Source organism: Podarcis vaucheri (assembly GCF_965113315.1).
Source record: "Podarcis vaucheri genome assembly, chromosome: 7".
Lineage (NCBI taxonomy): Eukaryota > Metazoa > Chordata > Lepidosauria > Squamata > Lacertidae > Podarcis > Podarcis vaucheri.
In genome coordinates this window covers 29567272-29587421 of record NC_138765.1, presented here as the reverse complement: position 1 = coordinate 29587421, position 20150 = coordinate 29567272, and the positions used below count along the sequence as shown (strand labels likewise).

Below are 20150 nucleotides of genomic sequence, written 5' to 3'. Positions count from 1 at the left end.
GAACTTTAGGCACACACAACCCATCTCAAAGGCCTAGATCTGTTTGTTATTGAGAACAGATAATGTAGAAATTGAATATTTTGTTCATAGTTTATTGTGGCTAGAACTTCTTCCCAGGAGGAATCATTTTAAGCCTGCTGAAAAAATGGATTTAAAATACAGCTTTAGGTTAGTGAATGGATTGATCAAGTACAGTCGTACCTTGTTTTGCCACCAGGATCCATTCCAGAGCCCCAGCCGCTAGCTGAAAAGGATGCAAGGCAAAGCACCGCGTCTGAATTTCTGCACATGTGCGAGTGGCAAACCTGGAAGTAACCTGTTCTGGTACTTTCAGGTTTTCTGCAGACGTTCGCCAAAGTGGACGCTAGACGAGGCAGACGTTTGCAGAGGTATTACTGTACCAGGTTTGGAATCTGTTGTCAGCATGAAAAGCTGGAACATCCAAAGTTGTGTATTGGGACAAGAATATAGTTTTGTTGATGCTAGGCTGCTACACAAAGAGCCTTAACCAACAGAAAATAATGAAAGTGCTGAATTTCTGACAGTTAATGGAAATGTGGCATTTACATGACATTCTGCCCACTGGCAACTGCTACCCCTGCCAAAGCTATTTCCTAATGAAGTGGGAGTTGTGTGACTCCAGCCAGTGAAGGGATAGTTTCTTTGTTGTCATGGCAAACTCACTGCAAAATGCCAAAGGAAGAAAACATCATCATCATCATCATTATTATTATTATACCACAGGTTTACCGGAAAGAAAAATCTTGGTTATAATTTTAAAATATCTGAGTCACAGATTTTGATTTTGTACCTAAAGAAAGCTTACTTTGCCAGGCTACTTGGTACTTAGTATTTTGGTTACAAAATAAAGTGGAGTTTCTGCTTTTTAAAAAGTGCCTTTATCCTGGACTTACCTCTGCCACACTTCGCCTTCGCCCTGCCCTGCTACCCTCCCATTTCATGAGTAATAGACTAATCCAATTTGGCACTAATTTATTGTATTCATACCATTTTCTCTGTGAGGAACCTTTGGCCCTCCAGGTGTTACTGAAAGTACACCTTCCATCATCCCTGCCTGGTGGCCACGCTTGCTGGTCTAGGTAATGCTAACACAATGAAATAACTTAAGGTGTTATTTTGTTGCTCAAGCAAACCCACATATCGGGTGTGGGTGTACAGAAATGTACATGCTGGCAGTGCTAGAGTTGTTATGTATGCAGGGGTAGTATTACACAGAAAACAAATTATTAGCTGAGTAAATACTAATATGTGTATGAATTCCGAGGCAAACTTGTTGCCATATTTTATGCATCATAAAAGGTGTTCTCTTTCTCAAAGCAGGGAGTGTCTCTTTCCACGATGGCGTTTGCCAGCTGGAATTTTTATGAGCACTTTTATCCCTGCTTGTAGAGTTCATTCTTCCTTGATTAACTGGGGAAGCTTTTTAAGTCGAGCTTTTTAAACCAATTAAACGTTTCTTCCTTACTGATAAAGGACCGATACAATGTAGTTCATGGACCATAAACTATACTTTAGTGGAGAGTAATGGTTGGTATTTTCAACTTTCTGCTGTCCAACAATGCACGGTCGATGGTGGTAAACCTCAGGCTGCGCGTTCTTTCCTCGAGAGCAAGTCTGCGCGCGAAGGGGCTTCCTTCCAAGTTAAGACTTCCAGGACCAGCAGCAAGTGGATCGTGAAAGATCTACAGAGACACACACTCCTCCTGAGAGCCTCTGGGCTGAGGCTCCGCGCCTCCTGAAGGAAAGCGAGTCCCAACCGAATGCTTGGGGACAACGAGCGACCCGCCTCCCAAGCATCGCCTGGCGGCCGGATCGCAGACTATCCGCCCCGCATGCCCGCGGCTGTAGACCCCATTGGCCTCCGCGATCACATGCTGGGCGGGGCTGGGAAGGAAGCCGATTCCCTCTCCACCCCTTTCCTCCGCTTCCTTCCAGGCACCCACCCAGCAGCCAAAGCAGAGAGGGAGCGGCGACAAAGCCCAGCATCATGGCCAGCCTCACGGTCTACAGCACCTCGGTGACAGGCTCCAGAGAGGTGAGTGGCGCGCCAGGGAAGGTGAGCTGCCTCGCTTCTCCCCCGCCCTCCTGGCACTCCGAGGCGGAGCTTTTCCGCCATCCGTCTGCAGCGTGCGCTCCCCTTTCTTGCTCCCTCTCCCTTCCCCGCCCCCATGCAGCTGGCTGCCTTTTCAACCCCCCCCCCCGTCCTCCCGCTTGAATTGAGCCCCCCGTTTCTTGCTCCCTCCCTTCTAGCTCCCTAGACGGGCTTCTCTTCCATGGGGAATTCTTTCTCTATCCAGATGCTACAGTCATCTTGTTTTCTCCCCCCCAAACCCCGCGGATGATCTATGATAAACCGGAGGGGAATCCAAACTGGGAGCCCCTCCAGTTCTCTGATGGCGGAACGAACCAGAATGAGAGGTCCAGATCTCCCTTCCCATTTGAAAGAGGATTTCTCCCCGCAGCCCAGTGTCTTCCTTGAACAACACAACGCCAGGCTGATGGGAGTTGTAGTCCAGAACATCTGGAGGGGACCAGTTTTTTCTAGAGGTGGCTCCTCCCTTCCAGATGCAGTCTGAAGCAGCAGCTCCCTCCCCCCGCATTTCTGAAGCGGCCCTGCCCTCTCCTTGATGCCTAGAATCCCGCCAGCGCTGGCATTTGTACCTACTGGGCTTGGTCTGTATTTGGAGAGAAGTGGAACCTCCTCCCTCACAAAGCATGGCTGGTCTCGCAATCCCTGCCTCTGGCTCTTTGTTTTGCATTGAGCAATATGAGCCGGCTGTGTTCCCATGTGTGACCTTCTTCCCTATGTATCAAATCCCAGAACAGGGTGATTAATCTCCCACTCACCCCCCTCCCCCTTTGTGTGTTCTGCAGATCAAATCTCAGCAGAGCGAAGTGACCAGGATCTTGGATGGAAAGAACATCAAATACACCCTGGTGGATATCTCCCAGGATAACGCCCTGCGGGACGAAATGAGGGCCAAATCGGGCAACCCAAAAGCCATCCCTCCCCAGATATTCAATGGGGACCATTACTGTGGGGTGAGTGGTTGGTGCAGAAAAAGTTATTTTTCTCCCTGGTCAAGGCTAGTAGTGAAGAGAAGAGTTGGCTGTTCACAAGAGGTGTGACTGGTGTGCCCCCCTCCAGGACAAATTCTAATATATAACTATAGATCTGAAACCTGTAAGACCGTTCATATATTTAATGGCCTTCAAGAGGCCTTTAGTTTGAAGCCTTGAATGCAGACCAGACCTATGTATGCAAATACATGTGTGAGTAGGCCTGTGTGCCTTAAAAGAGTAGGCCTGTTGTTTAAGTCAGGGACCAAATCCAAGCCTCCAGGCCTCCCTCCCTCCTCCCCCCGCCCCTGGTCCTTGGGACTTTCCCTACTTTACTGGGGATTGAACCTGGGACCTTCTGCATGCAAGGCCAATGCTCCGACACTGAGCTATATGTGTAAACTTTTTGTTGCCCTGCCCATTTTTTCTTCTGGCCCTCAATCTGAAAAGATCACACGTACACACAAACACACAAAAACGTGGCTTAATGGATGCCTACCCTGGTTTATGTACAAGGTTCTTTATGGCCCTATGCATGAGTTGCACTTACAGCTTTTAAAGGCAAGGCCTGCTTTGTCATTCTAGCCCTATTGTAGTCTGTCCATGGTTATGCCCTAGCAGGCTGTGGTGGCTGGTAGGATGGAAGGCAGGGAGACTAACACTAGGTGGGGCTAGAGACCAGTGACAGGCAGAGCCCCCACCCCATGTCTGGTTGTAAGTAAGAATGCGGCAGGCAGGTAGGGCTGGCTGGCTGGCTGAGGGCAGGCTAGTGTTGATGGGGTGGTGCCCCATATGCCTGAATGGACCTAATTGGATTTGTGGGTAATGCATGTATAATGCTCAGGTGTGAGTTGGGTTATATGTGAGTCTCATGCTTTTTTCTATTCATTAGTATAAATGCTCACTGCAAAAATTACAAATGTAGTATATGAGCAGTCACGTTGTATTATTTTAGAGATTTGCAAGTTGACCAACATTTGAGCTTTTGGGCTCCTTCTCCCCCAGATGGGCTTTTTTGAATGCCCCTTGGGTGAAAAGCCTACCCTGGCTATTTGTGGACATTTGTGTACTTAAAATGGCATTTGCTATTATTATGACATCCCTGGGGTGCTGCTCTTTTGAGGTGACATGCCGTTGCCACCTGACATCTTGGGAGCAAGCAAAGGTTCGTGCCCTCCTTTTGTCATCAGCTGCTTGTTGCAAAGTGCTTCGGAATGTGTGGCGAGCAGCAGGTTAAGTCAGGAAATAAAAGTGAATCAGAGGCAATGTGCCTCTGAAGACCAGCTGCTGGGAATTACAAACGGAAAGAGTTGCTGTTGCACTTGGGTCTATTTGTAGCTATCCCGTAGCCATCTAGTTGACCAACAGGGCCCCTTTTGAATCAGAGCTAGGCTAAACTGTGTTTTTTAATATTAAAACAAAACTTTGTTCTTGAGCCTCTTCTAGGTAGATATGTCAGTGGACTGCTGACTGTGCCCTCCCTGTCTGGAATAGATCTTGGGATCATAAGGGTCCTCTTTCTCCTCCCCACCTTGAGGATTCCCTGATATGACAGGGAAGCTGTGGGCCTCCAGAGGTTACTGAACCTCCCATCAGCTCCAGCCAGCCTACTCAGTGGCCAGGGATGATGATAGCTGTATTTGCATTCCAAATGGATCACTTCCCAACCTCCTAAGTCCGTGTCAGCCCTATCCTGGCCACAGGTTCTCCAGCCTCAAGGTATGGGGAGCCTCTATAAATGGAAACAAGACTGCTGCAGACAGTGCTTGGTTCTCCTTCATTGGAGGTGCCAAAGGACCATCTATCAGCCTGTGTTGTCCCATCCCAAGGCTATAATTCCCTGCCATGTTAACAACACCCAGAAGTGACAGATTCCAGATCAGAAGTCATTTCCTGTGTCACTTGTGAAAGCTCCCTTTGTAATACCCAGCTAATAGGAAGCCTTGTATGGTGAAAAGGGATTGTGTCATATATAAATAAGCTTCACCCTCTCTGTCTGGGGACAGATTTCCAGCGTGGTACCTGGGCCAAGTTCTGAATGACTTTTATGCTTTAGGACTGGGGGGTGAGAGAGATTTGAAAGAGAGTTGCTTTCTGTTGGACGGTTTTTTGAAAACTCTGAAGCCAAGGTGCTTGATTCTGTGGTTATCCTCCCTCCGCAACCCTTGTTCCTGACCACACACCAGTGCTTGCTTAGTCTCTGGGTCACTTCATCTGTTCTAAACTCTGCCTGTCTTTATTGACAGGAAGTGATGTCCATTGTTTACAGCAACCACTTTTTCTGAAACAAAATTTTAATAATGAGCCTCTGGTTAACTGTGGTCCCAACTCTTTCTGCTTCTGATGAGCCTCTTGAGTGTGTGAGCAGGTTGCAGAATGGAGCAAGCTAAATTTGGGAGCACAGAGGCTTCTTCGGTGGTTGGTGCAGGATTCTTCCTACAACTCTCTTGACTTTTGTTTGAGTACTCTGTTCAAAGGCTTCCTGTGTCATGTTCCTGTGCCTTGATGAGAAAAGAGTTTTGTTGAGCTTCTTGCCCTAGTAGCAAGAAACTCAAAAACTGCACTATACATTTAAAGCAGTATCATACCACTTTAGACAGGTATGATGGCTCCCCCCCCCAAGAATCCTGGGAACTGTAATTTGTTAAGGGTGCAGAGTGTTGTTAGGAGACGCCCATTCCCCTCTGAGGGCCACAATTCCCAGAGTGGTTTAAGCATCAATCCCCTCCTCCCAGGGAACTCTGAGAATTGTAGCTCTGGGGAAATGAGTGGTCTAACAATTCACAGCATCCTTAACTAACTACAGCTCCCAGGATTCTTTGGGGGGGAAGCCGTGACTATTCATAGTGGCATGAGACTTCTTTATAGTGCAGATGGGGCCTCAGAGGCTCCTAGCTTTCTATTACATATTGCCTTATTATTGATTCTGTATTTGAGTTTTGTTTCTTGCTTCTCCCATCCGGCAGGACTACGAACTGTTTGTGGAAGCAGTGGAACAGAAGACCCTGCAGGAGTTCCTCAAGCTAGCCTGAGCATGCTTTGTTCCTTGACCCTTGACCCTCTGCCCTACCCCAAACCTGGACTTTGCATTCCAAATGGATCACTACCCAACCTCCTATGTCCTTGTCAGCCCCAGCCTGGCCCTGTGTGACCAGACACCTCTCCAGCTCCCTTTCATTGCCTGCTTCCCTCTCAGCATGGTCAAAAAGAGAAACACTTTGCACATTCCTTTGAATGCTGCTGGGCCTTGCTCCTCGTGCCTCTGTGGATGAGAAATCTACCAGTCCAAGGACATTGGAAAGCAGAGCTTTCCCCAAACCTCCTCCCCCCACCCCTTGTGCCGAGCCTGCCCTTGAGATAAGAACAAGGGGAGGCGTTGCCTCTTGTCTTATAACCAGTTGCAAATGCTGGCTTCCACACTTCCTCTTTCATTCCTACCCAGGAAATGAGAGCAGCAGCCGTCTGCTATAATTAATATTACTTTGTTATATACCAATGCAAAAGTACTGCACAAGATGATGCGCTGAAATTTCATTTTCTGACAGAGAGATGGGGTAAGGTTGTACGTGTGTCTTAAAAATTACTTCAGTGCAGCTCAGACTCTCCTAGGAAAAGCGGTTTCCAAGAGGATGGTGAGAGCAGATCTTGTACTCCATTAGTGCGTTCCCACCCCAACTCATATGGGACGTATATAGAATGCTAGGTCTGTTCTTGCATCAGCTGTTTCACACTTTTTCTTTTTTTTAAAAAAAAAACAACAACTGGCTTTTTGCAAATATGGACCAAGTGCATTTTCAGGTTTTTTTCCTTGCTAAAAGCAAAATTTGTAAAAATGGCCATCTCATTTGAGATGCTATTAAATGTTGCTAAAAACCTCAACTGTGGCTTTGTGTGTATCTTTAACTGGAAGATAAAAGTTGAGCACCATCCTGATTATTGATTCAGAAATCCATTTTCCAGCCTTCCTAATAGCTGGGTTGATCACATTTACTATTCCTCAGCACAAAACGATTTGTTCCTGGACCAAGCGTTGGACAGGTTGCAGAGCCCTGTAGGCTATATTGAGATGGTTTGAGCACAGTTGCATCAAATACCCATAAATTTCTAAAATAGTATCCTTGCACCCTTCCTCAATAACTGAAGTGGATGTATCACAAAAGCGTAAATTGTAAAGACTTCTGAACTGAACCCAGGATTGTTTTGCCGTGGATGTATGATAGGAGCTGTGGCATCACTGAATTGTTTCTAGTTACAGTCAGGTTGTCTCTAGGAAGGAGGCTTTGTTGCGATTTGTCTATTTAGTGGCAAGATTGATTCATTCATTGTGTGGGGTTACCTGCCAGTGAAAACAATACCATGCAGAAGGTGCTAGTAGGGAAAAATACCCTTGATAGTGATCACCAAGAAGAGGCCCTTAACTCATCATGCACTACTTCTTTAAGTGGAGTTCTCCTCACCTCCCACAGAGGAAGGCAGTAAGCCGGTGTAAAATGTCAGCTTACTCATTTGAGCTCTTCTTAATTTGAGACTGCAAATGGGAACTGCAACAAAATGTTGCAGTGTGTGTTCCTTATGCTCAGGGTGCCAACCAGCCAGCATACTCTTTTCCGGGATATGCCTTCATGTTCCCACTTTCCCCAGGCTTTGTGTTTTTTATTCTTCCCCATCAATCATTCAGCATTCAGTGCTCAGTACTCAAGAGTGGTTTAACAATTGGTCCCTCTCCAGAGGGAAGGAACTCTGGAAGCTAGCCTTGTGAGGGGAATAGCAGCCTCCTAGTAACTCTCAGCACCTTTAGCAAACCACAGTTCCCAGGATTCTTTAGGGGAAGCCCTGGCAGTATAAAGTGGCAGGATACAGCTTTAAATATATAGTGCAGATGGGCCTAAGTCTGGCAGGAAAGTAGTCCTCATCTCCCAGTTTGGCACCAAGGAGGGGAGATTGGGGTCTTGTTTCTGTATTGGTGCTAGGCTGTGGAGACTCAGGACAAAGCTTCAAATCAGAAGAGGCAGAGTTTTACAATGAGCACAAATAGCTGAGATTTGTGGACCTCCTGGGCATTGGTGATTTTAGGGGTGAGAGGTGCTGTGTTATGCAGAGGGAAAGCCAGATGCATTGGCGTTCCTGTTGAAAAGCTGCAGATCACCCAAACTTTGGAGATCTCTCCTTGTGGCATGCAACCAGTAACAATTAAGTAGATAAGGCAGTCATGGATTAGTAAGCACTAAGAACCAATTTAACAGGTCAGAAAAAGCATCTGGTGTCTTCACAGAACAGTACAACTTCATAACTTGGGCACAATTAAGAAGGTGGGGATGAAGAGGAATTGGATATGCTTGAGTCCTTCCTCCATGTCAAAAAAAAGGCTGAGCCCATTCAGTACACCACTTTTTAGCAGAATTGTGGCTTAATAATTATTTTAAAACCCTTCTCTGGTCAGCTAATTTTCTGGAGGAAGGGAGGTTTTGACATGGACTGATCACTGAAACATGCAAATTCCATCCCAGAAGGCGTAGGGAATGACACCCTGAAACATGGCTGTCAAGGCCCTCTTTACTGAACAACTACAAAGATCAGTTAGGGGGTGGGAGAACTCGCTACCTAATATTGCAAGCCTTGGGCAAACAGGGAAACAATAACAAGGGACATTGTATTGAACAAGGTGGGTTGCTGTTAAGGTGGTCAGCTTTGCATATAACTCGCCAGAGCAAGAGAAACTAACTGTGTTTTGTTGTGGCCTCAAAAGAGACCTGCTAGAGGTAATTTCTCCCATACACTGGCTGGTTTTTAACTGCAGGACATCCATGTTTGGCCATAGCCAGAGTGTATGTGTGGGGAACCTAGTCCCTCCAGCATTTGCTGAACTGCAACTCCCATAATCCCTGACCACTGGCTAGACTTACTGGGGCTGGTGGGAGTTGTAGTTCAGCAATATCCAGGGGGACAAAGACTCCCCACTCCTGCCAAAGACAAGGGATGGGCTGCTCTGGTACTGCATCCACGCTATGTGGTGGTGGGGAGGCACTTCTCACTAAGCTTTGGGGCATTACACACAGTGTATGGGCTGGCTGAAGTTGGGACTCCCTGTTTAGCCTCTTGCACAGGGGAAAAGAAGCTTATATGTGGCTGAGTTGCCTTTGTGGCCACACAAAGTTCAATGGTTGGGTGCACAGGTCCTTTTCAGCTTCAGGAAAGGCAAGAAATGTTCATCTCCCTTTCCCATTAGAACTAGTGGAGAACCATGGGCCTTTCTGATGTTGCTGAACCATAACTCTATCAGCCTCGGCAAGTGGCCAGGGATGATGGGAATTACAGTTCAGTAATATCTGGAGGGCTGAAGTTTCTGCACCCCTGCATTAGATGAATTAACAGGCTTGCATCACAGGTGCCCCTAACCCCACCAACTAGTTGGTAAACCCCATTTTTTAGTCCCTTGTAGGCTAAAGGAACAGGGTGGGTGCTATCAAGCACATGGTGTGCACCAGTGCATGGTCTGGGACTTGGCGCTCATTTGGTGATGCAGCAGCTTAGAAAAGGGAAACTTCATGCTAGCACCAGTAGCCCAACTGTGTGCTCTTTCTTGGAGTGAGGGTTTGGTGTTTCTGATGAGAGCTCTACAAGGGCCAGAGTCTCTTCATCCATCTGAGGCTAATGATAACCTAGACCTGGGGCTAAGCCCCACTCAAGCTGGGTAACAAAGGGAGGGTCTATGCCCAGTATTCCAACTACACCCCAACCCCGGCTTTCTCCTTTGACTGGAGTGCTGAGAATAGCCGCAAAGGTTGGAGCTTGGGTAAGTGGAAAGGTCAGTCTTTCCCTGTTTCTCTGACTAGAGGATGTCATTTTTGCACAGGCTCTCCTGAAGAAGGCACACTACTCCCTAGCTGAGTGGCAGCCAAGCCTGATGAATCATCCACTGTAAACCATTACACTTGTTGCCCTTGTGATTTGGTTGACGGGGCCCTTTTCTGCAGCCGAAGTGAGGCATTGGGGACCAGCCCACACTCCTCCAGCGTCATGAAGTTGTTGTTATACACTCGATAAGGAAAAGTGCTGATGATCTCGTAAGGTTCCATTTCTTCTCCCCTAGGAAATGAGCAGAATAGTGCTTGTAAGCAAGCTGATTTGGAATTTTACATTCAAATGCAAATAATTTGTTTAATGCAAAAATTTAAAATTTGAATACACCTTTTGAATAATTGTTTTAAATTTATCAGCATCTTTGTTGCTTTGGCTTTGGGAGGCATTTCAGAAACTATGCTATGTCACCGCAGGACCTAGACAATAATACCACTGGAAGATTCTCTAAGGAAAAGACAGCAGAACACCGCACTTCAATTTATTCTCTAGAGAGGCTCCTTACATTCAAGAATGAATATTCTTTGCATGATCCCTAGTACCTCTACATCTGAGCAATGCAGCTTACCCTGTTTCCTGTGGTCATAACAATCTCTGTGGGTTCAGCCACACATACTGGGCATGGAATGAACAGTGCCTATGGCACGATTTTCCAGGATCCTCACTACTACTATCCCTTGGCAGTAGTCTTACCTGCTTTGATGGTATCATGACCCCAACCAAAAATACAAGTGCAATGCCAAAGTGGAAGAAGCTGACGTGGTATGTGATCTCACAGGCACTTTTATTTATTCCTTGTACAAACTCCACTATGGAGTTGTGGCAGAAACTGGAGAACTCAGCAGAGGTCAAAACCAGAAGGAAATAAGGGCAGATAGTGAGGAGTAGGATACACAATGGTGAAAAATTAACTGGAAGGTGAGCAAGGAACCTAGATGCCTGTTTGATGGGATAGATCAACTCCCCCAAAGCCAAGGAATCTTTCCTACCTTGTCCCTCCCCAATAACCTGAAAGTCAATCATAACCCCGAAAGTGTTTATTATTTGCCCTTCGCCCTCAAACATTTACTCCCCATATTGCATTGCAGAGGCTTGGTCCTAGGTGGGAGATCAATCTGAATAAATTGGCAACATTAAGCAAAAACACACACTTTCCCCCTATCTGTTTATAGTGAGCACAGACTTTTGTTGCTGATGTTAGTTGCAGAATCAGGAGTTTAAGGTCCAGAAACTTCTACAAAAGATTATCTGCTAGAATGATCCCTGTTACTACCTGCTCTGGGCAAGATGCTGGCGCAGGTCTCCGATGGTCTCAGTGAATGGCATCTTGATGATATAGGTCTTCTCCCCATTCTCTGACTTTATCCGAAGAGTTGCGACATTGGGGTTGGAGGCCTTCTTTTTTTCATTCCCTTCCAACCTGAAGATCAGAAAAGCTGGTTAGAGAAGGGACAATGCTTTCTTTGAAGAGGGTGGGGAAACCTTCCCAGGTTGACGAGCCCCATCTGCCCCTCATTTCCCTCAACAGAACATGCAGAAACATGTTCGACCCATATGGGGTATTAAGGAAGGAGCAGTATGTCTGGTGGGGGACAGTTTGTGCAGTAGTTTGACCGCCTTTGGTGCACTCAGTTCTCACCTGTGGCTCCTAGAAGCTGACAGTGGCCAAACCCCAGGAAGTGGCTTCAACTGGCCAGCTAAACCAAGTGAAGGCAGCTGATGGGTCTTAAACCCTCAAGGAATCAGGTGAGTAAGGGACTTGTCTGTCCCCTGTCAAAGGTGAATTATGAGAACCCAAATCACATACTTCTCCATGCAGCTCTGAATAAAGGGCATCAGCGTGAAAGAAAGTGCTACAGTGGCCCTCCAGATGCTGCTGGACTCCAACTCACATCAGCCCCAACCAGCGTGGCCAGTTGTCAGGGAGGATGGGAGTTGTAGTCTAGCAACATCCGAAGTGCTGCAGGTTCCCCCTCCTGCACTGCAGCGTGAGGAGACTGCACGATGCCACAGCCATTAATGTGAAGAGAGGAAATTGCCTTTTCTTTTTTACCTCTTCTTCATTGCTGTAATACTAGGGGTCTCCACCACAATCACTTCGTGGCTTTTTCCACCTGAGCCCTGGAACCAAAGGAGGAAATCTGTGTCAAAATCTGACTGTCCTGAGAAATGTAAACAGAATCAGCTGCCCTGCTCATCTCAGCACATCCAAACATAGTGACGAAGCAAAGCTGTCTTTTGTTGTACTGTTTAGAACTGAAGGGTTTGGTCCTGGGTCCTTGGCTATTAATTAAAACTTCCAAACTCAGCTCATACTCCAAGCTCAGAGTCTGGGGAAGCTGCCCATGGGCTGGCAACCCTTAATCTAACCACTACACCACACCACACTAGCTTGATGGCACTATTTGAATGCCAATAATATATAGCCTTTGGGGAAGTGAGAAGATGACCATATGAACCCCAATTTCCTGTCCTTCTGATACTTGGGATTAGAGATGTGCTTTCTCCCCTAACCTTGGCTACCATTTACAGATAGGTAGCCGTGTTGGTCTGCCATAGTCAAAATAAAAAAAAATCCTTCCAGTAGCACCTTAAAGACCAACTAAGTTAGTTCTTGGTATGAGCTTTCGTGTGCATGCACACTTCTTCAGATACACTGAAACAGAAGTTGCCAGATCCTTCTATATAGTGAGAAGGTGGGGAGGGGTATTACTCAGAAGGGTGGTGGGAATGGGAGATTGGCAGATAGCTGAGATGAGCCTGTTGACGACTCTTAACGACTGTAATAGGTCTTACAGGAAAAGGCAAGGGGTGAGAAGGTGAAAAATGGCTTAGTCATGTATAATGGGATAAGAATCCAATGTCTTTGTTCAAACCAGGTCTCTCCATGGTTTTAGGTTTGGTAATGAGTTGCAATTCAGCAGCTTCTCTTTCCAGTCTATTTCTGAAATTCCTTTGTAGTAAAACAGCTTGGCTACCATGTCAGCATTGATTCTCAAAATGAAGGCAGAAGGGGAACAATTATCATTGTGTATCATTTGTGCTGGGCTTTAGGTGGACAAGGAAGGAAACCCTAAAAGGGCAGGTATTCCACATGTGCATCCTATATTCTTTTGGTACATCCTGGTCATGAAATTAAATTCTGGTAGGGAGAAGGATTCTAGGTAGGGATATGGTACCTAAGCCCATACTGCTGCAAAGTATTGGCTATTAGCAGAAGTGCTGACCAGAAGAAGGAACCCCAGAATCAAACCCCATTACAGGGAGGCTGGAGAAGGAGTTGCATCCTACCTGGAGGGTTTTTTTAATTTCTCCTCGGATATCGATCACTTGCCCATCTTGAATCCGTGACTTTGGAAGCTTATTCAAAAACTGCTCCATGGTGAGCTTAGGACCTGCCATAACAGAGGATTGTGGGAGTAAATGCTTTAGTACGGGGTGCCCAAACTTTTTTCAGAGAGGGCCAGATTTGATGAAGTGGGCCAACCAAAGTTGTTGAGATGTGTTTTTTTAGGGTTGAGGTTGTTGAGCTTTTTTTTGGATTTTACCCCAAGAAAGAAACTGCCACGGGGGCTGGATTAAACCATTCAGGGGGCTGGATTAGGCCCCCCAAATGGACTTTAGACACACCTGCTTTAGTAGATAGGCAAAGAAAGAGCCCTAGGCATAACACTGGGACTTTGCACTAAGATCTTGCCAACCAGTGGCTGGAGAAGTGAGAGATAATTACTCTCTGGTTGCCAGCCACTAAAAGAAAGAGCTCCAAGCCATTTGCTGAGACTGACTGACAACTGACCAAAGCACAGCCCATCTCTGCCACCGGCCAAAGTGCTACTTCTCATCAGGTAAGAAAGCCAGCAAGGGGAGATCAGCCTAGTATACAGTCAATATAAATGCCTGTTTCACAGCTCATCCCTCCTTTCTGGCATTGGCAGACAGGATCATCTTCCTCTGTCTTTGTCCTCTACTCCACTCTCTTTTCTTTGTCATTTTCATTTGGGAGCCTGAGGGTTGGACCTGCGTCTTGTTTTGATTTAGTTACAGTGCCTGCCATCAGCTCTGAATCGTACCTTTTACTGATGTAAGCCACTTTGGAAACCACTCTTTGTCTCACCCCCCACCCCTGTGCAGCATGTTACACTATTTTTGTTGTTAGTAGTAGTATATACATTGTTTTTTCATTCATTCATTTTTAGTAATTGACTTCTTTCCAAAAAGCCTTTCTGAAGCTCTTCTTGTCAAGATGTTTGACTGGTGGGGGAAAACAAAGGGTCCTTTCCATCACAAGCAGCATATAACACAAAATGTCATTCAACACAATGCAATGTCAAAAGTTTTGTCATACATGAAATGGAGCCATGATTAACTGAGTGGTTGTAAGAAAATAATGAGATAAGTTGAGGACCAGAATTTTAAAACACTGAATGACACACACACACACACACACGCACACACACACACACAGAGAGAGAGAGAGAGAGAGAGATTAAAGGAAATCAAACAAAGAAGAACGAGAACATAGGAGACTGCCTTATAGTGAGTCAGACCAATGGTCCATCAGTACTGTCTATTCTGATTGGCAGCAGCTATGCAGCAGAGAGGGGACCGTTCCCAGCTCTACCTAGAGATGCTGGGGATTGAACCTGAGACCTTCTGCATGCCAGGCAAATACTGCTGCTGAGTTAGGGTCCTTCCTACACTCACCATTAACCACCATCTCACCTGGTATCTCATTTGTCTCCTTTAATCCGCTTGGTCTGGCAAGGCCAATGACGTGGCCCTGGCCTGGAAAACTTTTGTGCTGCAGCCTCCTCTCCTGAAATACGGTGTCTCTCTTGTCGGTGACCTATGGAAGAGACCCGTATTGCTATTCAATGCCCTACCTAACCCCAAACTCCAGAGTTCAGTGTTAGGCAAGGAAGTGTTAGTAAATGTTGGCAGCAGTGACAAATGGAGGATGGAAGAGAAGTCATCCTTTCCTTGTGCAGAAACTGCAAAACAAATGATCAGTCAGCAGGGATGCCTCAACCTGATCAGCAGGACAGTTGCCACAGTGGCACTGCCTATCAAGCTGGCAATGCTTGATCAAAACTCAATAAACCACACTTGGAGAGAGGTGGGTCAAAAAGGGTTCACTCAAAGCAAAACATTCAGGGTTGTATTCAAATCTAGTCCTACTCATGAGTAGACTGGGATGTCTAAGTAGTGTCCAGTAATTTCAAGAGACTACTCTGAGTAAAACTTAGGTTGGATACAACCCTCGGCTGGGAGCCACCACAAGCAAGGCCTTTTCTGCAGCCATCATAAACCAATGTGTTTGTGTGAGGAGTCTCAATGATCCAAGATGTGCCACTGCCTCTACCAGACCAGCTGCTGTATAAAAGAAAAGAGGGCCCCACCCCTTGTTCTTTCCTTCTATCAGAAAAGCTATATGAATCTAATCGGAGAGCCACCACTTAAAATCCAGAAGCAAACTCGGGGCCAGTTTATGCAATCCACAAAATCAAGTGGCAGCTCATTTCCAGGCTGCCCCAATCTGGGCTTTGGGAAGAAGAAGTGGGTTGCATATTTGAAACATTATCCTAGAAAAAGAAAGAAACACACACATATAGAAAAAACACTCTGCATGTGCTCTGAAAATAAGCATGGTGGGAGAAAGGCTTCTGGTTATCCTGCTACATAATGCGTTACTTTCCTTTGTGCTGTGAATTTTCTCCCATGACACACAGACATTCCCTCTGGCAACCCAGCATAGTACCGTACAAAAATACATCACTACTTGGTTCTATAACTATCTCTCAGAAACTAGAAGGTGAGAGCAAATGGGAAACAAGAAAGGTATATGAAGCCAAAGAGGCCCAGCTGTCACGTGTTCTGGATCTCTAACTGTATGATCCTCTGGAGACGATCCTCTGCCCCAGCTAACATTTGGACCCTGCGGCTTGTGCACTCTTCCCTGCTTGAGTCTAACTGACTGTTCAGTTCTGGCAATCCCCACACTTCACCTGCAAAAGGAAAGGGAGCAGGTGCTTCCCTTCAGCAGCCTCATGGGGGCTGGTTTCAGAAACCCCAGACCACATTTCCTTGTTCTTGTTCTTTTCTCTTTTATGTAAAACATTTTCCACTCATCTATGAATAATGAGAACAAAGAAACACAGTTTCCTCCACCTACTTACGAATAATGGGCAAGAAAGCAATACACTTTCCTCCCACCTGTTTGGAAGAAACTGCTCCAGTTGCCTCCAAACAAAGCAAACACACCATCTTAATAAGTCACTTCTGCTGACAAGGATCAGACCAATGCTGTATCAGTAGTTCCACCCGAATACACTACGCTAGAAAGTTAAAAATAGTTTATTGATAAATGACTTCCTCATTTCCCTTCTTTCTCTAAAACAGAAGGGCATAGCAATCCCATGGAAGGTGGTAGGGGTGGGAGAAGAGACTATGGCCCCACTTTATTAGGGAGCACCCCTGGGCTAGCACTGGCCTGGTCAAAGGATGGGTGGCAGTCCCTCTCTGTTTACTTTTTCTCTCCCCCCCCCATTCCTGCTGCAACTGGTTTCAATGGAAAAGGAAAGAACTACACCAGCTTCAAGAGTGTAATATTACTTCCTAGTCAAGGGCATGTTCAGGGAACAAAAGGCCTTGTATCCTGTGAAGCTAGGGCCTCCCACAATCTGCCTCCAACACACACCCTTTCCTCAGTTGCATCAGAGCATTAATAGAGTGGGACGTGGGTGGCGCTGTGGTCTAAACCACTGAGCCTCTTGGGTTTGCCAATCAGAAGGTTGGCGGTTTGAATCCCCACAGATGGGGGTGAGCTCCCATTGCTCTGTCCCAGCTCCTGCCAACCTAGCAGTTTGAAAGCACGCCAGTGCAAGTAGATAAATAGGTACCGCTGCGGCAGGAAGGTAAACAGCGTTTCTATGCACTCTGGTTTCCGTCCTGGTGTCCCGTTGGGCCAGAAGCAGTTTAGTCCTGCTGGCCACATGACCCGGAAAGCTGTCTGTGGACAAACGCTGGCTCCCTCAGCCTTAAAGCGAGATGAGCACTGCAAGCCCATAGTCACCTTTGACTGGACTTAATCATCCAGGGATTCTTTACCTTTTACCTAGTGTAGTTTCCATGGCTCCCCCAAGAAGGTCTCCAATGGCAGACCTTCTCTACTCGCAGACCTCCCTCTCTGTAGTGAGAGAGGGAGATCCACAACATCCAATGACCATTCGGGGAGCTTAGTATGGCCCCCTAATCAGTTAGGTTTTACCACAAGTGATATATTTAATCCTCTTCTAATCAATTCTCAATAGATGAAGCGGCAACTTTCCAGTCACATGCTTTTTCGAACTTGGCTGTTTATAGCAAGTTAATCTCTAATTCTTTACTTGCCTTGTATAATATTGGGCATAATCTAAAAGAAGAATTTGTGCACAACAGGAGATCATTTATTATCACAGTTTCAACTTTCCATAAAGCAAACACAACTTGGGGACAAGCCTACCAAATATGATAACCACTTTCAGGCACTGTCATTTTGCAGAACATAACATATTTCTTAATTTGTGGTAACTTGCACCTGTATGCTTTTCATCATCTCTGACCATTGATCATGCTTGCTGGGGCTGATGGGAGCTGGAGTCCAATAACATCTGGGGATCCACAGGTTCCCCACATCTTGTCTAACATTTTCTGGCTTTTTGGTCTGCCCTTTTCTCAGAGATCATGTCCTATTATTCTTCCCATTTGCCTGAGAGCTCTCTTCTCCCATTCCTCTTCCTTTCTTGGGTCTCAAAATGAAACACAGACTCATTTTCTCCAGAGAATGTTCATCCACACAGTCAGTGATAATCTATTACTGCACACAGAACAACCAATGATGATCGCAGAAAATATTTTTTTTTTAAAGGAGGGAATCTCCATTTTTAAGAACTGAAAAGTGTTCCAGTTTTTTTAAGCAAAAAGCACTCTTAGTTCCTCATATATAGAACAATCAGTTCCTGAAAGAGGAAAAAACATTATAACTGCTTAGAGTAAAGAGAGGTTCTCAGTTCTGCTTAAACAATGGAGCTGCTCTAACTTCAGACCACATTTTTGATAAGCAAATGAAACTTCTGCAAACGAAGAACTCAGTAAACAAGAAGCTGTAGGAGAGCAGGGGGTGGCATACCTGAAATGGGATACCATCTGGGTAACGCTTCTGCAGCTCAGAAGGGAAGTAACCGTCCATGATATCTCGTAGGAGTTGCTGAAACCACAAGCAGGGCCCACAAGTCAGATTTTTCTCTATACTGAGGGTGGTAGTGCCCCTAAACATTTTTTGGGTCTGGGGACCAGTTTAAGAGACTATCACGAGAACCACAAAATACAAATTTCACAGATGAACAACTGGTGATGCTCAGAACACTGAAACAACTAAAAAACCTACAGCCCCCTCAGAATTAAAACGAATCAAGATAAAAATGGAAAAAGGAACCAACCAAACAGCCAGAAAAGAATATGCCAAAAAAGCATGAAATAAAATAAAATAAAATTTTGAAGTAAAAATAAACACTGGGAGGAACAGAGGCTTTGGCAGGTGCTAAGAGAGTAGGAGGGCAGGGTTAAGGGTGCAATAGCACAGTAGAGGTCCCAGGGCTGTCTGGTGATTGAACAACCACAATAAGCTGTCCAGATAAAGGAATACCTCTCATTTATTTCAATTTACAGAATACTCTCTTACCAGAGCTGGAGGTGAAACAAAAAATGCACATAAAGAAATGTAAATGTGCCAACAACCCCCATTTCACCAATCCAATTCTGACTGCAAAATATTAAATATGAAAGAGAAATTGTCGCTCAAATTCAAAACAGTTCAGGGACGAGAAACCCACAATAAGGAAGAAGCAGACTACAATTTTGGGAGGCAGCTCTGAGTGCCCAGTCTTGGTGAGCATGAGCCCACAGGAGCATCTGGTGGCAGCAATTCTGGCAGTGGTCTGTAGCAGGTAGCAAAAGCAGGGGACTGACAGGCAGATCAGAGCCACAGGTCTTAGGGGGTAGACCACTTGCTCCAAGGACTGCTGGTGCTAACTGAGCTATAGCCCTTGGGCCTGAGTGTAGGTACAAACCAGGTCCCACCAGCCCTTTGCTCTGGACGCCTCCTTGATTTCATTCTCCACCTCAAGATGACCCAGCACATTTTAGTCAAGAGGGTGATAGGTTTTAAAGAGACAGTCCTCTGCCTGGAGCCTGACACTCCGTTACCTCTGCCTGTTGTGGTGAGCAGGCTTGGAGGCACATTTGAGACTAGGTTGCTGGTGTCTGACCTTGGAGCTGCAGCCACTGGGGGTCAGTGGCTCAAACATTTCAGATTTGGGCATGCCTGGCTTAGAAGGGCCTTGATGGCAGAACTCAGATTACGTCAGGGCCCCAATCAATGCTTCCTGGTTCAGCTATCTACTCTCCCCAAGTCAGTGTTCAGGGTGCTGCTGGCAGTCTGGGTCATAACACTGTCGGGTTTCACTTCCTCCTCCTTGGGGTACAACCACAAAGCTGAGCATATTTCCCTATCCTCACACCATCAACTGGGGTTGGTTAATGCTGAGAATAATGATACCAGGATACAGCAAAGGTTATGGGATGGTGGTCAGGGGGAACTCAATACAGGGCTGCCATTTGGGGAGGCGGGCAGCCTTCTATTTCATATTGTGGGGACCCATCCTTAGATCTGGAGGTATCTCCAGACAGCTTTCCTTTCTAGCAGGTGTCAAACACAACATCTAAATCTCACTGCATGTCCTTGTCAGTTATCTAATATCACTGAATACTGATATCAAATATTCAGGGAACAGCCAGGGAACATTTTACATCATAATGCTCAGAAAATAATTTTGAAGATAATTTTGAAGAGCAAATTAGTTTTCGGTTTACTCAGCTCATTTCCCTTATTTCATTTATCATTACCACCACCACAAAGGTTAATTGTTGTTACCCCATGTTTACAGATGCAGCATGGAAGCCACTGAGATCTGCCCAAGACCATACAATGAGCCTATTATGAAAAGTCAGATTTGAAGCCAGGCCCACATCCAGCACTCTGCTTACAGACCTCCCTGGCTTCCACATAGCTCACCTATACCATTCAGATCTTTGTAAAGTGAAAACACTTGCATATAGACCAAGCTAGGTACTAGGGTATGATCTAAAGGCACATGGCCCAGTTACCTTGCAGA

At 45.9% G+C, this 20150-nt stretch overlaps 2 protein-coding genes across 4 annotated transcripts in view; one reads left to right on the top strand and one right to left on the bottom strand.

The window, feature by feature from the left end:
* Positions 1–1896: 1896 nt before the first annotated feature.
* Positions 1897–6960, top strand: SH3BGRL3 (SH3 domain binding glutamate rich protein like 3). The gene is made up of 3 exons (XM_082232239.1): positions 1897–2056; positions 2896–3063; positions 6048–6960. Exons 1-3 carry the CDS (start codon positions 2009–2011, stop codon positions 6111–6113), a joined length of 282 nt encoding a protein of 93 aa, XP_082088365.1. The 5' UTR covers positions 1897–2008; the 3' UTR covers positions 6114–6960.
* Positions 6838–20150, bottom strand: part of UBXN11 (UBX domain protein 11) — a 27202-nt gene continuing 13889 nt past the window's right edge. For 2 of the 3 annotated variants that reach the window (XM_082231736.1, XM_082231737.1), the window contains exons 10-15: positions 18107–18184; positions 14662–14785; positions 13231–13334; positions 11993–12060; positions 11213–11359; positions 6838–10167 (exon numbers count right to left, since the gene is read on the bottom strand). In XM_082231736.1, the coding sequence (XP_082087862.1) occupies positions 10008–10167; positions 11213–11359; positions 11993–12060; positions 13231–13334; positions 14662–14785; positions 18107–18184 (681 nt within the window). In that variant the 3' untranslated portion in view covers positions 6838–10007. The remainder of the gene's footprint in view (positions 10168–11212; positions 11360–11992; positions 12061–13230; positions 13335–14661; positions 14786–18106; positions 18185–20150) is intronic. The other variant, XM_082231738.1, reaches the window with a different exon arrangement.